At 46.3% G+C, this 13347-nt stretch overlaps 1 protein-coding gene across 2 annotated transcripts in view; it reads left to right on the top strand.

Annotated features, from left to right (window-relative positions):
• gpc6a (glypican 6a) overlaps nucleotides 1-13347 on the top strand; it is a 141944-nt gene that overhangs the window by 33150 nt on the left and 95447 nt on the right. For both annotated transcript variants that reach the window (XM_022674918.2, XM_022674919.2), the window contains exon 2: nucleotides 1517-1675. In XM_022674918.2, coding sequence (XP_022530639.2) covers nucleotides 1517-1675 — 159 coding nt within the window. The remainder of the gene's footprint in view (nucleotides 1-1516; nucleotides 1676-13347) is intronic.

Raw genomic sequence — 13347 nt, 5'->3', positions numbered from 1 at the left:
TGCTAATATTAAAGAGAATCTCAAAACAGACCAATAGATACTTCTAAATGTACATGAAAACACACACACACAATCTCTACACACAACCACACATAAAACACACACACACACACTACACACACACGCACACTGGTTTCTGTAATGATGCAACTGTGAGTAACCTCAGCAGGACGGAGCAGAACCGGCGGCCGCTAAGCGCTAAACGCTAATCCGAGGTCAGGAGGAAATGCTTAGCAACAAATAAATAAATAAATAAACCTGGAGGCCCACAGTAAGCTAATACCCCACCAGTTAGCACAATGCTAATTCCACCTTAAGCAGATCCGGGGTCAGTGTGAGCAGAATGTAAACCAGAGCTGAAATCTTCCTCCTGCCTGATTAGCATGATTACAGCGTTTCACTCAGTCAGCAGATCAGAGTCTTTATAAACCCCACCTTCACTCGCGCTCACCACGACCCGGCTTCAGAACCAGAACCACAACCCGGCTTCAGAACCAGAACCACGACCCGGCTACAGAACCAGAACCACGACCCAGCTTCAGAACCAGAACCACAACCCACCCTGCTTCAGAACCAGAACCATGATCCACCCGGCTACAGAACCAGAACCACGACCCGGCTACAGAACCAGAGCCACGACCCGGCTTCAGAACCAGAACCACGACCCGGCTTCAGAACCAGAACCATGATCCTCCCGGCTACAGAACCAGAACCACGACCCGGGTTCAGAACCAAAGCCACGACCCGGGTTCAGAACCACAACCACGACCCGGCTTCAGAACCAGAACCACGACCCGGCTTCTGAACCACAGCCACGACCCACCCGGGTTCAAAACCAGAAAAATGACACGGCTACAGAACCAGAACCACGACCCGGCTTCAAAACCAGAGCCACGACCCGGGTTCAGAACCATAGCCACGACCCGGCTACAGAACCAGAACCACGAACTGGCTTCAGAACCAGAACCACGACCCGGCTTCAGAACCAGAACCACGACCCGGCTACAGAACCAGAACCACGACCCGGCTTCAGAACCAGAACCACGACCCACCTGGCTTCAGAACCAGAACCAACACCCGGCTTCAGAACCAGAACCATGAACCGGGTTCAGAACCAGAACCACAACCCGGCTGCAGAACCAGAACCATGACCCGGCTTCATAACCAAAACCACGAACCACAAAAAAAAAACAGAACCACAACCAGAACCACAAACAGAACCACAAACACAATTAGAACCCCAACCACCCGACCCAGAGAGAGAGAGACAAAGAGTCAGATTCTGAATTAGAATCTGAATTAGAATCTGTAACACAGACTCAGAATCTGAATCAAAATAAGAATCTGAATTCTAAAAGTCAGATTTGGGATTAGAATAAAAAGGATTACCAACATTAAAACAGCTTCACCAACAAGTTCAGCAAAAATGCCTTAATCTGGATTATTCGTCCGTGGAGGGGCAGTGAGATACAGGTGTGTATATTTTTCTCACTTTGTGTCTGTGTGTGTGTTTCAGGTGAGCACCTGCGAGTTTGTGCTCGGGGACAAACCTGCTGCAGCTCAGAGATGGAGGATAAGCTGGGGGTGCAGAGTAAGGTGAAGCTGGAGGGGATGGTGGAGGAGTCCAGTGACGTCCTGCGCTCCACCTTCTTCTCCAGGCACAAGAAGTTTGATGGTAAGTTCTGATCCTTCAGCGGCAGGATGGAGATTTTTCATAACAATCTTGACCCACCTTCATACATGATCTACAGCCAACTGAACAGTAGCAAAGAAGATATGTAGATGTGATGGGTGGTGGAGGTGGTGAGGATGGTGTGATGTGTGGTGGAGGTGGTGAGAATGGTGTGATGGGTGGTGGAGGTGTTGAGGATGGTGTGATGGGTGGTGGAGGTGGTGAGGATGGTGTGATGGGTGGTGGAGGTGGTGAGGATGGTGGGATGGGTGGTGGAGGTGGTGAGAATGGTGTGATGGGTGGTGGAGGTGGTGAGAATGGTGTGATGTGTGGTGGAGGAGGTGAGGATGGTGTGATGGGTGGTGGAGGTGGTGAGGATGGTAGGATGGGTGGTGGAGGTGGTGAGGATGGTGTGATGGGTGGTGGAGGTGGTGAGGATGGTGTGATGGGTGCTGGAGGTGGTGAGGATGGTGTGATGGGTGGTGAAGGAGGTGAGGATGGTGTGATGGGTGGTGGAGGTGGTGAGAATGGTGTGATGGGTGGTGGAGGTGGTGAGGATGGTGTGATGGGTGGTGGAGGCGGTGAGGATGGTGTGATGGGTGGTGGAGGTGGTGAGGATGGTGTGATGGGTGGTGGAGGAGGTGAGGATGGTGTGATGGGTGGTGGAGGCGGTGAAGATGGTGTGATGGGTGGTGGAGGAGGTGAGGATGGTGTGATGGGTGGTGGAGGTGGTGAGGATGGTGGGATGGGTGGTGGAGGTGGTGAGAATGGTGTGATGGGTAGTGGAGGTGGTGAGGATGGTGTGATGGGTGATGGAGGTGGTGACCAATATTATATCTTTGAGGTTACAATTATGAAGAGTGTACCTTTTTATCGTACCTCTGTTTTTTAGAGTGTACAGTAGATACAGAATCACCAGCACTGTGATCTGTTTTTAGTGGTGAGTTCTGCAGCTGTGAGGTTCTCTCTGGTTCTTCTCTGCAGGGTTCTGGTTGTGGTTGTGTGCGGAGGCTCTTAAACTCTGTTTGATTACAGCTGGGTCTGGCTGTGTTTGGGCTGCATTATCCGCTAATCCTGATGCTGTTAGCGTCTTTGCGCTGTGTTGGGATTAAGTCTGAATCACTGCTCTCTCTCTCTCTCTCTTGCTCTCTTTCTCTCAAACTCTCTACCTCTCTCTGTCTCTCTCTCTCACTCAGTCTCTCTCGCTCGCTCGGTCTATCTCCTCTAACAGCTCTTCAGACTCATTATGGGATGTGTTACGGTGGTGTTGGGCCGCTCGGCGCGGGTCAGAACTGGCTGTGTGGGCCATTATCCAGCGCCGGCCTTCCGCTAATGCATTAGCCACGCTAGCTGAGGAGCGGTAACCCGACCCCGCGCTGTCTTTACCAGCCGGGAGATGAGTAATACACACTGCCCAACACCGCACAAACACACCACTTTACACAGCTGGAGCGTGTGTGTGTGTCTGTGTGTGATGTGTGTGTGTGTATAGTGTGTGTGTGTGGGTGAAGAGCTGAATCACAGCTGTTAGGAATAGCGAGAAATCTCTTTAGGATTGATGACATCACAGTGCGAAAGCTGCTCACTGTTTTTCTCTCACGGGGGAAAATGCCCTCTCTCTTTCCTCTCACGGCCGCTCTCTCTCGCTCTTTTCCCGTCCACAGGTTTCACCGTAACTCACTTTTTCATTTCCGTCAGCAGGATTTACTGTGATTTACTGTGATTTCACTACAGAGAGGTGTCAGACTCTCTCTCGCACGCGGGCTCTCGCTTGCCCGCTCGCTCTCTGTGGGAAATTCACACGCCAGACACATTTACACCGACGCGTTAGCCTAGCGCCGGCGCTAATGTCCGGCCCACGTGAAAACAAACATGTTTACGTTCCAAACAGGAAAAAAAGTAAATTAAAAGTGATATTTCTTTAATCTTCAGTAAAAATCTGCTGTAAGAGGATTATCCCAAAACTCCGAAACGTCCGGCACCAATCTGCGGGAATATGTCCGGCCGGAACGCCGGCGCCAGCAGATGCTGAAGTTCATGTTCAAAACCAATTACAGTCTGAAATCTGCTACAGAGGACCGTCCCCCCCGTCCCCCCTGTCCTCAACCGTCCTCAACCGTCCTCAACCCCCCCCCCCACCTCCCTCCTGAATCTCAGTCGCACTGACAGAGTAAAGACTGAGCTGAATTGACGCTGGGGACACGTCCCACATACTCCTCCCTCTACACTTTAAAATCGGCTTCAGTCCCGTTATTTTAGAAATGCTACAGGTTTGTCCCAGAGACACGTTTTTGTCCCGTTACTTTTATCTTATCATTTTCCACAAATCTTTTTTTTTGCGTTTTACTACATTTTATAATGCTCAGATGAGGTTTTGTCTCAGATGCTGTTTAAATTAATTAATTGTCCCCAAAATACATTAAACCCCCCCCCCACACACACACACACACTTTATCAAACACTTACCTCTGAGCTACTTTCACTCAGTTCAGTTTTTTTTTTAATCAGTCCCAATTTTTTATTTTTGAGAAAGTTTAGAAGAAGTGCAGTGTGAGTCAGTGCCGGGTCAGTTAGTGCCGGGTCAGTTACCGCCGGGTCAGTTAGTGCTGGGTCATTCAGCGCTGGTTTAGTTTGTGCTGGTTTGTTCAGCAGTGGAAAGGTTTATGCCGGGTGGTTTAGCGCCAGGTCAGCTTGTGCCGGGTTGTTTTGCACCGGTTTAGTTTGTGCTGATTTGTTCAGCACTGGGTCAGTTAGTGCCGGGTCGTTCAGCACCGATTTAGTTTGTGCTGGTTTGTACAGCACTGGGTCAGTTAGTGCCGGTTTGTTTAGCGGCAGGTCAGTTAGTGCCGGGTTGTTCTGCATCGGGTCAGTTAGTGCCGATTAATCAGCGCCGGGTTCTGGTTGGCTGTTGGGCTTCAGTACAGTCTGTAAACACTGCAGCTCTGTTACCATAGCACTGAAATACTGAACACTGGTCTGAGTTCTGTCTGATTCTTGAACCCGTCCTCATCTCAGATCCAAAAACAGAACAGATGTCTCCATCTACTCATATCCATTCAGATCCCTTAAGTTCTGGTTGTGTAGTGCTGGTTGTGTAGTGCTGGTTCTGTTGTGCTGGTTCTGTATTGCTGGTTCTGTTGGGCTGGTTCTGATGTTTTGGGTTCTGTAGTGCTGGTTGTGTAGTGCTGGTTCTCTAGTGCTGGTTGTGAAGTGCTGGTTCTGTAGTACTGGTTCTGTAGTGCTGGTTCTTTAGTGCTGGTTCTGTAGTGCTGGTTGTTCTGGTTCTGTAGTGCTGATTGTGTAGTGCTGGTTGTGAAGTGCTGGTTCTGTAGTACTGGTTCTGTAGTGCTGGTTCTGTAGTGCTGGTTCTGTAGTGCTGGGTTCAGTAGAACAGTGTGCGGTTCTGGTGACGCCGTGTCGGAGTGACAGTGACTCTGTGTTCCTTTTTTAGTTAAAAGTCCTTCTCTGACTGCCGGAGCAGAACCGGCGCTGTTGTTCTGCTCACACAAACGGGTCCAATTAGTCTGAGAGGAGGAGGGGGGTGTTTTTACCCGGCGGCGCTTCACTGAGCACTCCCTCCGGCAGCAGACCCGACTCACACGCCACCGGATTAGCGGCAGCACAGCCTCTGTTTTCCCAGTCCGAGCGGTTCTGCTCTTTATTCTGGTGTTTCAGGTAAAGGCTAACGCTAGCTGATGCAATAGACCTGCATTATGTTGCTTTTCTTAATTAAAACGGCAAGCGTTCTCCTCAGAACGGGGAACCGACCTCCCCGCCGGAACGCCGCGCTAATCTTCAAAGCTTCTCTTTTCTTCTTCTGTGGTGCGGAACGTCCTGGCAGATCTGTTTGAAGCAGTCTTTTCTTGCTTTGTGAGTTTTTTCTGGAGTTAGCGCGAGAGCGTACAGTACGAGTGTTTTTCAGATTTGTGATGAAGATCAGAAAACAATCTCTCAGGTCCTCATTAGCTCTGGCCCAGATCCGCCACCAGAGGGTTCCGCCGGAGAGCCGCTCGCACTTTCACAACTAGCTTTTGTTTTGCACCCAGAGAAATCTGACACCATCTGGAAAAAGGGGAAGTGGGTCAGAGTTCAGCATTAGCTTATTGTTAGCGCTAGCGTAAAACTGCAGCCGTTACGGCCGTATTCTGACATATAGCGTTAAATATAAAACAATGCTGCAGGAACCAGTTTATAAACACAGATTTTCCACTGAGACTAAACCAAACATTCTCACAACGTTCCTCTTATCACTCGCTCTCTTTCTGGAGCGACGGGACCATGGTTCTGTCTGGGTGAAGCTGTTTATCCTGCAGAACAGAAACGACCCAGACGTCTCTCAGAGTGAGCAGAACCTACAGTCCATCTCAGAATAAAATAGTAGTTTCTGTTTTTCAGGCTTTCCATGTTTTTACGGCAGCTTTTGAAGCTTCATTTTCAAACGGGCCGAGAGAGAATTCAGAAACGAACAGAGCGCTCGTCCCACTGAAGACAAGGTCAGTTTATACAGAACTGTCTTGACGCCTCGGACGTTCCGGACGCTTGGATTCTCCGGGTAATGAGTGAGTTAGTGACGGGCTGAGTGAAGCGGCGGTTCTGGGAGTTCTGGCAAGTTCTTTTCAAAAGCTTTAAATTAACAATGTTAGACATCATAAACACACTCACCCTTAGCTCCACCCTGAGATCCACACACAGCTCCACTCCAGCTCCACCCACAGCTCCACTCCGGCTCCACCCTCACAACTCACACTTCCACTCACAGCTCCAGCCTCAGCTCCACTCCAGTTCCCCCCACAGCTCCACTCCAGCTTCACCCACAGCTCCACCCTCAGCTCCACCTACAGCACAACTCACAGCTCCACTCACAGCTTCACCCACCGCTCCACCCACAGCTCCACCCTCAGCTCCACTATCACCTATACCCACAGCTGCAGGTTAAGAGCTGAACTGGTTTACTGTATTGGTTTCTTTCCTCTGGACTGGTTTGCTTCAGCAGAACAGAACAGACCAGTAAAGTGAAGATTCACCACCTCAGATCTCAGATCAGCTTCTCGTTCTTCATTGTTGCTGAATGGTTCCTCAGTTTATCTTAAACTCATTTTTGATCATCGTTGCTAATCATGCTAATCATGCTAATTAAAATCGAGTGTCAGTAATTAGCATTACTCTCATTGCCCAAACATCATGCTAAATAGTTACTGTTCGCTTCCATTCACTGTTAGCATTATTAGCATGCATGGCTAAACAAGTCCTGCATAATACAATTGTATGTAAATGAGTTTCACTAATTATAATGATCAGAATGGGGGGGTTGGTTGGCAGTGGGTGTGGTCTGCAGTGGTGATGAATAGTGAAGCGGGGTTGGCTACACTAGGATAGTCTCGGGGAGGGGGTTAAGCTCTTGCTTGCCCGCTCACACACAGCAGAGACACTCTCTCTCTCTCTCTCTCTCTCTCTTTCTCTCTCTCTATCAGTCTCTCTCTGTTTCTCTCTCTGTCTCTCTCTCTCTTTCTCTTTCTCTCTCTCTCTCTGTTTCTCTCTCTATCTGTCTCTCTCTCTCTCTCTTTCTCTGGACTGAGACTGATGCTGTTCTGAGTGAGTGGGAGGAGCTAGCGTGTGGCTAACCTCCTGACCGGGTCACTGGTACCAGTCCTAATTACATCATCACGTTTCTATTATAATGGCCGTGTCAGAGTTAGCTCACCCCTGATTAGCATACGAAGCCTGAGGCTAGCGTCGTGGCGGCGTGTGGTGAATGTGAGTGGGGGGGTTATATCGCTGACAGAATAGCGCTCGTGGGGGATTAGCCACTAATACTGCACCTGTCAGAACACTCTGTAAATTCACTCTGCTTAGCGCTAGCGTTAGCGTTAGCCTTGCCGGGCGCCCTGGGGGTTATGTTTCTCTCGGTTTACCTCAGAGTTCAGACTGAGGATTAACCTGCGCTCAGCCGTCACTCAGCCACACTACGCTAATAATGCTAACCAGTGCTTTAGGAACTGAGCTTGTTTGTTAGATTTGCTTTTTGGCTAGTTTCAACCATATTAGCAGTAATAAAGCTGCAGGAACTCATCTAATAAACATGTAAACCTTCTGTACCAGCGACCAATCAGCAGGCGCCACAGCAACAGAGCATGAAGGACCAGTAGGATCTGTAGTCGCGATTTAACCACAAACAACAACAGATCAAGCTGAGATTTTCTTAACTTTTTGAACTTTTACATCAATTAATTCTTCAGAACATCGTAGACGAGCTGAATCTGGGTTCCGGTTCTCAGCAGATCGGTTCTGGCCCAAAACAGAGGCTCTTCTGTTTCTGTTTTATAGGATGAAAATCTGAACAGTTTAATAACAGTAGTGGTGGGCGGTTCAACAGTGGTGGGATGCAACAGCCCAGACAGAACAAACTCGCAACAGAAAAACCCAGAGCACGAGAGCAACCCGTTGTCCTGAACGCAGGGTTAATGTCCCGTTAGCCGAGCGGCTGCTAACGCTCAGATCCATTCAGAGTTACAGTGATCAGACTAAAACCACAGATGTGCAGATTACAGTGCGATCAGGCTAATCAGACTAATCAGGCTAATTTGATGCAGAATTTGCCTCTTTTGAAAAAATACACATGATTAGCGATGGAAGTTCAGTCTGATTCGCATTCCGGATTAATCTGTCCTGCTTACTCAGACCTAAATAAATAAATAAATTAATAAATAAAGAGAGATCAGCGGCGCTATCTCCTCTTCTCCTCCAGTCAGAGCCGTTCCCTCCTTCCAGCGCTTTAATTCAGACCCTAATTAACGTCTGGATAAAAAATGAAAAACTCAGGCTCTTTGATTCGAGGCTTGTTTTTGTTGATGAATGAAACGTGTTTCTGAATTAGCGCTAACTGGATGCGGGGTGCTTCTGGTCCCGCAGGACGCTAGCTGCTGCGTTTAGCGCTAATGAATTTGTGAGGGTTTTAATGAGGCGAGATTAGCTTTGATTCTTGAGGGGCTGTGGCGCAGTCAACGCCGCTCTACCAAACATTCATCACGGTGCTCCGCGGCGGCGCGGGATGCTAATGACGACGGGTCACCGGGACCCAGTTTTTAGAGCAGCTCCTGCAGGGCAGCGATCACCCGGCCGCTCTGCCAGGCCGCTCTTATTTATGTGTTCGTTTAAAAGACCTGGACTTTTCTCCATCCAGCAATGCAGTCCTGATGAGTGGAGCACCACCAAACACCACCAAACCACACCGAACACCATCAAACACCACCAAACCACACCAAACACCACCAAACACCTCCAAAACACACCAAACCACACCAAACCACACCAAACACCATCAAACACCACCAAACCACACCGAACACCATCAAACACCACCAAACGACACCAAACACCACCAAACACCTCCAAAACACACCAAACCACACCAAACCACACCAAACACCATCAAACACCACCAAACCACACCAAACACCATCAAACACCACCAAACACCTCCAAAACACACCAAACCACACCAAACACATCCAAACCACACCAAACACCACCACACACCACCAAACACATCTAAACCACACCAAACACCACCAAACACCTCCAAACCACACCAAACACCAAAAACACCACCAAACAATTCCCAACCACACCATAAAACACCATAAAACACCATCAAACACCACCGAACACCACCAAACCACACCAAACGTGTGTGTGTGTGTGTGTGTGTGTGAATGTGTGTGAGTGTGTGTGTTGTGTGTGAGTGTGTGTGTGTGTGTGTGTATAGTGTGTGTGTTAGTGCAGGGAGACTGTAAACACACCAGGAGAAACTGAGGGAAAACAAAAATACCAATATTTAATTTAGTAAATAAATAAATAAATAAGTGAAGAGGAGCAGATGTTGGGTGATGCAATCAGAGTGCGTTTACAGTTACGGACAGACACACAGAGAGACAGACACACAGACAGACAGACAGGACAGTTATGTAACTGATGTGTGTATAAGGTGTGTGTGAGTGTGTGTGTGGTTTATAATATATTTTGTGTTCTGTAAAAGTGTGTAATATTTAGCTGTATAATATTAATATATACTTCATTAAAACAGTCTAACTAAAGGAAGAGAGAGCCAGAAGGTAACATAGACATGGAGGCACCCAAAAACACTGGCATCCACCCACTCCACCGTCCACAAACCTGAGTGATTAAACAACACCACCAGCATCTCAGTTTACCCACAATTCCCTACCTCCATGAACCCCTGGATCTGCAGCCTTATCTAAAGGGAAAAAAAACATTAATTAACAAAAGCTAAACTAAACAAGTAAGTTTTTAGTCTAGACTTTGTCTTATTCGGGGAGATTATTCCAGAGTTGAGGAGCTTTATAAAAGAAAGCTCTTATAAGAGAACATCCTGACAGTAGCGCATTACAATAATCTAGCCTTGAGGAAATGAAGGCATGTAGTAATTTCTCTGCGTCATGCAGGGATAAGGCATTTCTTAGCATGGAAATGTTAAAGAGGTTCTAGTAACATTAGAAATGTCTTTATCGAATGTGCGATCTGAATCTATGATAACTCCAATATTTTTAGCTGCTGAAGGAGGACAGTATGATCTATTGTATCAAAGGCTGCCCTTAGATCCAGAAGTACCAGTAGGGAAACACAGCCTTTAAAAAGCAGATCATTTGTTATCTTAACTGAAGCTGTCTCAGTGCTACGATGATGCCTAAATAAAGATTGGAATTTTTTGGTTGGAGCTCTGGTTCTGGTGTTGGTGTTGGTTAGTATGTATTGCAGCATCAGCTGAGACTCGGCATCGGCTGTGCAGAATGTGAATTATACTTGGCAGCCGGGGTTTTGGCACATGCAGCATGTTTAAGATTTATATAAGGAAAATTATATAAAAGCTTCAGGGTCATAAACTTTTAGCAAATAAAGCTGTATATCGTGTGGATATATTTATCAGCACAGTTACAGTTACTGGTGCTGTTTGTAATCTTACAGCGAATCAACACCTGCCATACCGCCATCGCCCAGCGATTTCCTTTAACGTTAAATAATGTGAAGATCAAAGAGCCGTCAGCACCAGTAAAGATGTTCTCAAACAGAGAAAAGGGAATCGATTGGAGCAGCTTTTGGCAGAGTCAACAGAACAGTCTGGAACATCTCGAACACTGAAAGCAATCACTGTTCTCCTCACAACCCGACATCGGTCCGGACGATAAAACCCAACAGCAGTGGTGTTCCAACACTCTGGCCCCTCCCCACCACAGCCCCTCCCCCACTGCAGGACCAATCCTTTACACTAGTTACGTTTCGGATTTAAAGTTCTGCATAGTGCCTCCAAATCATTACATCACACTCCCACCCTGACTCTCACAGTTAGCCAGTAAGCATGCTCACTGGCTCCACCCATTTGTTCAGCCTACAGCAGTTTAGCCCCACCCATTCATTCCACGGGGTGTGGGTAGTGGAAGTGCGATTATAGGTGGGGGTGTGATGGGGGCGGAACTGTGTGTAATGGGGCGGGGCTGTATGGTGGGGGGCGGGGCTGTGTGTGGTGGGGTGGGGCTGGGTGTGATGAGGAGGGGAGGGGCTGATCTGTGTATGAAATGTATTTCTATATTTACCATTTAAAAGCGTATAAAGTTACGGCTCAGCACAAAATACTGCTGTAAATCAATACAACCATAATGCACTAATCAATCAGCCCTCCCTCCATTACTCTCTCTCTTTCTCTCTCTTTACCTCTCTATCTCTCTCGCCCATTTCTCTCTCTCTTTACCTCTCTCTCTTTATCTCTCTCTCTCTTTACCTCTCTATCTTTCTCGCCCATCTCTCTCTCTCTCTTTACCTCTTTCTCCCTCTCTTTTACCACTCTCTCTTGCTCTCTCTCTCTCTTTACCTCTCTCTCTCTTTACCTTTCTCTCTCTGTTTCTCCCCTCTTTCTTTACATCTCTCTCTGGCTTTCTCTCTGTATCTATCTCTCTCTCTCTTTACATCTCTCCCTCTCTCTCTGGGATTAGATTAGATCATATTGGGATTAGATTAGATCAGACTGGGATAAAATTAGATCAGATTGGGATTAGATTAGGTCAGACTGACATTAGATTAGATCAGACTGGAATTCGATTAGTTCAGACTGGGATTATATTAGATCAGACTGGGATTATATTAGATCAGACTGGGATTAAATACAATTAGACTAGGATTAGATTAGATCAGACTGGTATTATATTAGATCAGATTGGGATTAGAGTGTATGGAACATCACTGGTCCTTTCAGAACCTTCTACAGGAATTAAATAAAACTCCAACCACAGAAAAACACAAGGCTTTGAAGCTGCTGGGTCGCTATGGCAACTACAAACACTGCACTGTTTTCCCGCCAAATTGACATTTTATAAAAGCAGTGCAGGAGGAAATGAAAAATTCCTGGCGTTATTGTTTATTACATTTCTCAACTTAATCTATTAAAGTCACTTGGCTAATTTAATCAGTTGCTTAAAACATAAAACCCATCGCCTAGCAACACCCCAGCAACCGTACCAAACACCCTCAGTGTAAAAACTTATTTAAAAAAATTGACGGCCTTAAACCTCTAGTGGGATATGCATTTACTTAATTAACTTTAAAATTTAAAAGCTGTATAAATTACATTATTTCATTTTAAATTAGCAGTGATTTATCATAATTACTACTTCAAACAACTCAGTCTTTCAAAGAGAAATAAATTGTTAACATTACTGAAATTCACAATTGGTGGTACTTAGTTGCTTTAATATAATACTTGAGTTAGAGCCATTCATTACTACCTTTTAATGACTTTGATAACCGATTCAATCTTTCCTAGTTCTACACAATTTTACAATAATGATTGGACATATATGTATGTATATATAAATCTACAGTTACAGTAGATACAGAATCACCAGCACCGTAATCTGTTCTACCCATACTGCTCTGTAATTAATCTACAGTTACTGTAGACACAGAATAACCAGCACTGTAATCTGTTGTACCCGTACTGCTCTGTAATTAATCTATAGTTACAGTAGATACAGAATCACCAGCACTGTAATCTGTTGTACCCATACTGCACTGTAAATAAGCTACAGTTACAGTAGATACAGAATCACCAGCACTGTAATCTGTTGTACCCGTACTGCTCTGTAATTAATCTACAGTTACAGTAGACACAGAATCATCCGCACCGTAATCTGTTGTACCCGTACTGCTCTGCAATTAATCTACAGTTACAGTAGATACAGAATCACCAGCACCGAAATCTGTTGTACCCGTACTGCTCTGTAATTAATCTATAGTTACAGTAGACACAGAATCATCCGCACCGTAATCTGTTGTACCCATACTGCTCTGTAAGTAATCTACAGTTACAGTAGATACAGAATCAATAGCACCGTAATCTGTTGTACACGTACTGCTCTGTAATTAATCTACAGTTACAGTAGATACAGAATCACCAGCGCCGTAATCTGTTGTACCCGTACTGCTCTGTAATTAATCTACAGTTACAGTAGATACAGAATCAATAGCATCTTAATCTCATGTACTGCTGGGTGAAGTTCCTGCACATCACCAAAGAGAGATGGATTTCAGCACATCTCTTCTTTTACTTGTTCTATTGTTTAATGAACGATGATAACCTGACTCAGGTTTCTGTAATTGATGTGAAA

Source organism: Astyanax mexicanus, chromosome 21 (assembly GCF_023375975.1).
Source record: "Astyanax mexicanus isolate ESR-SI-001 chromosome 21, AstMex3_surface, whole genome shotgun sequence".
Taxonomy (NCBI): Eukaryota; Metazoa; Chordata; class Actinopteri; order Characiformes; family Acestrorhamphidae; genus Astyanax; species Astyanax mexicanus.
Note: the sequence above shows the minus strand (reverse complement) of the source record. Positions and strands in the feature narration are given on the sequence as shown.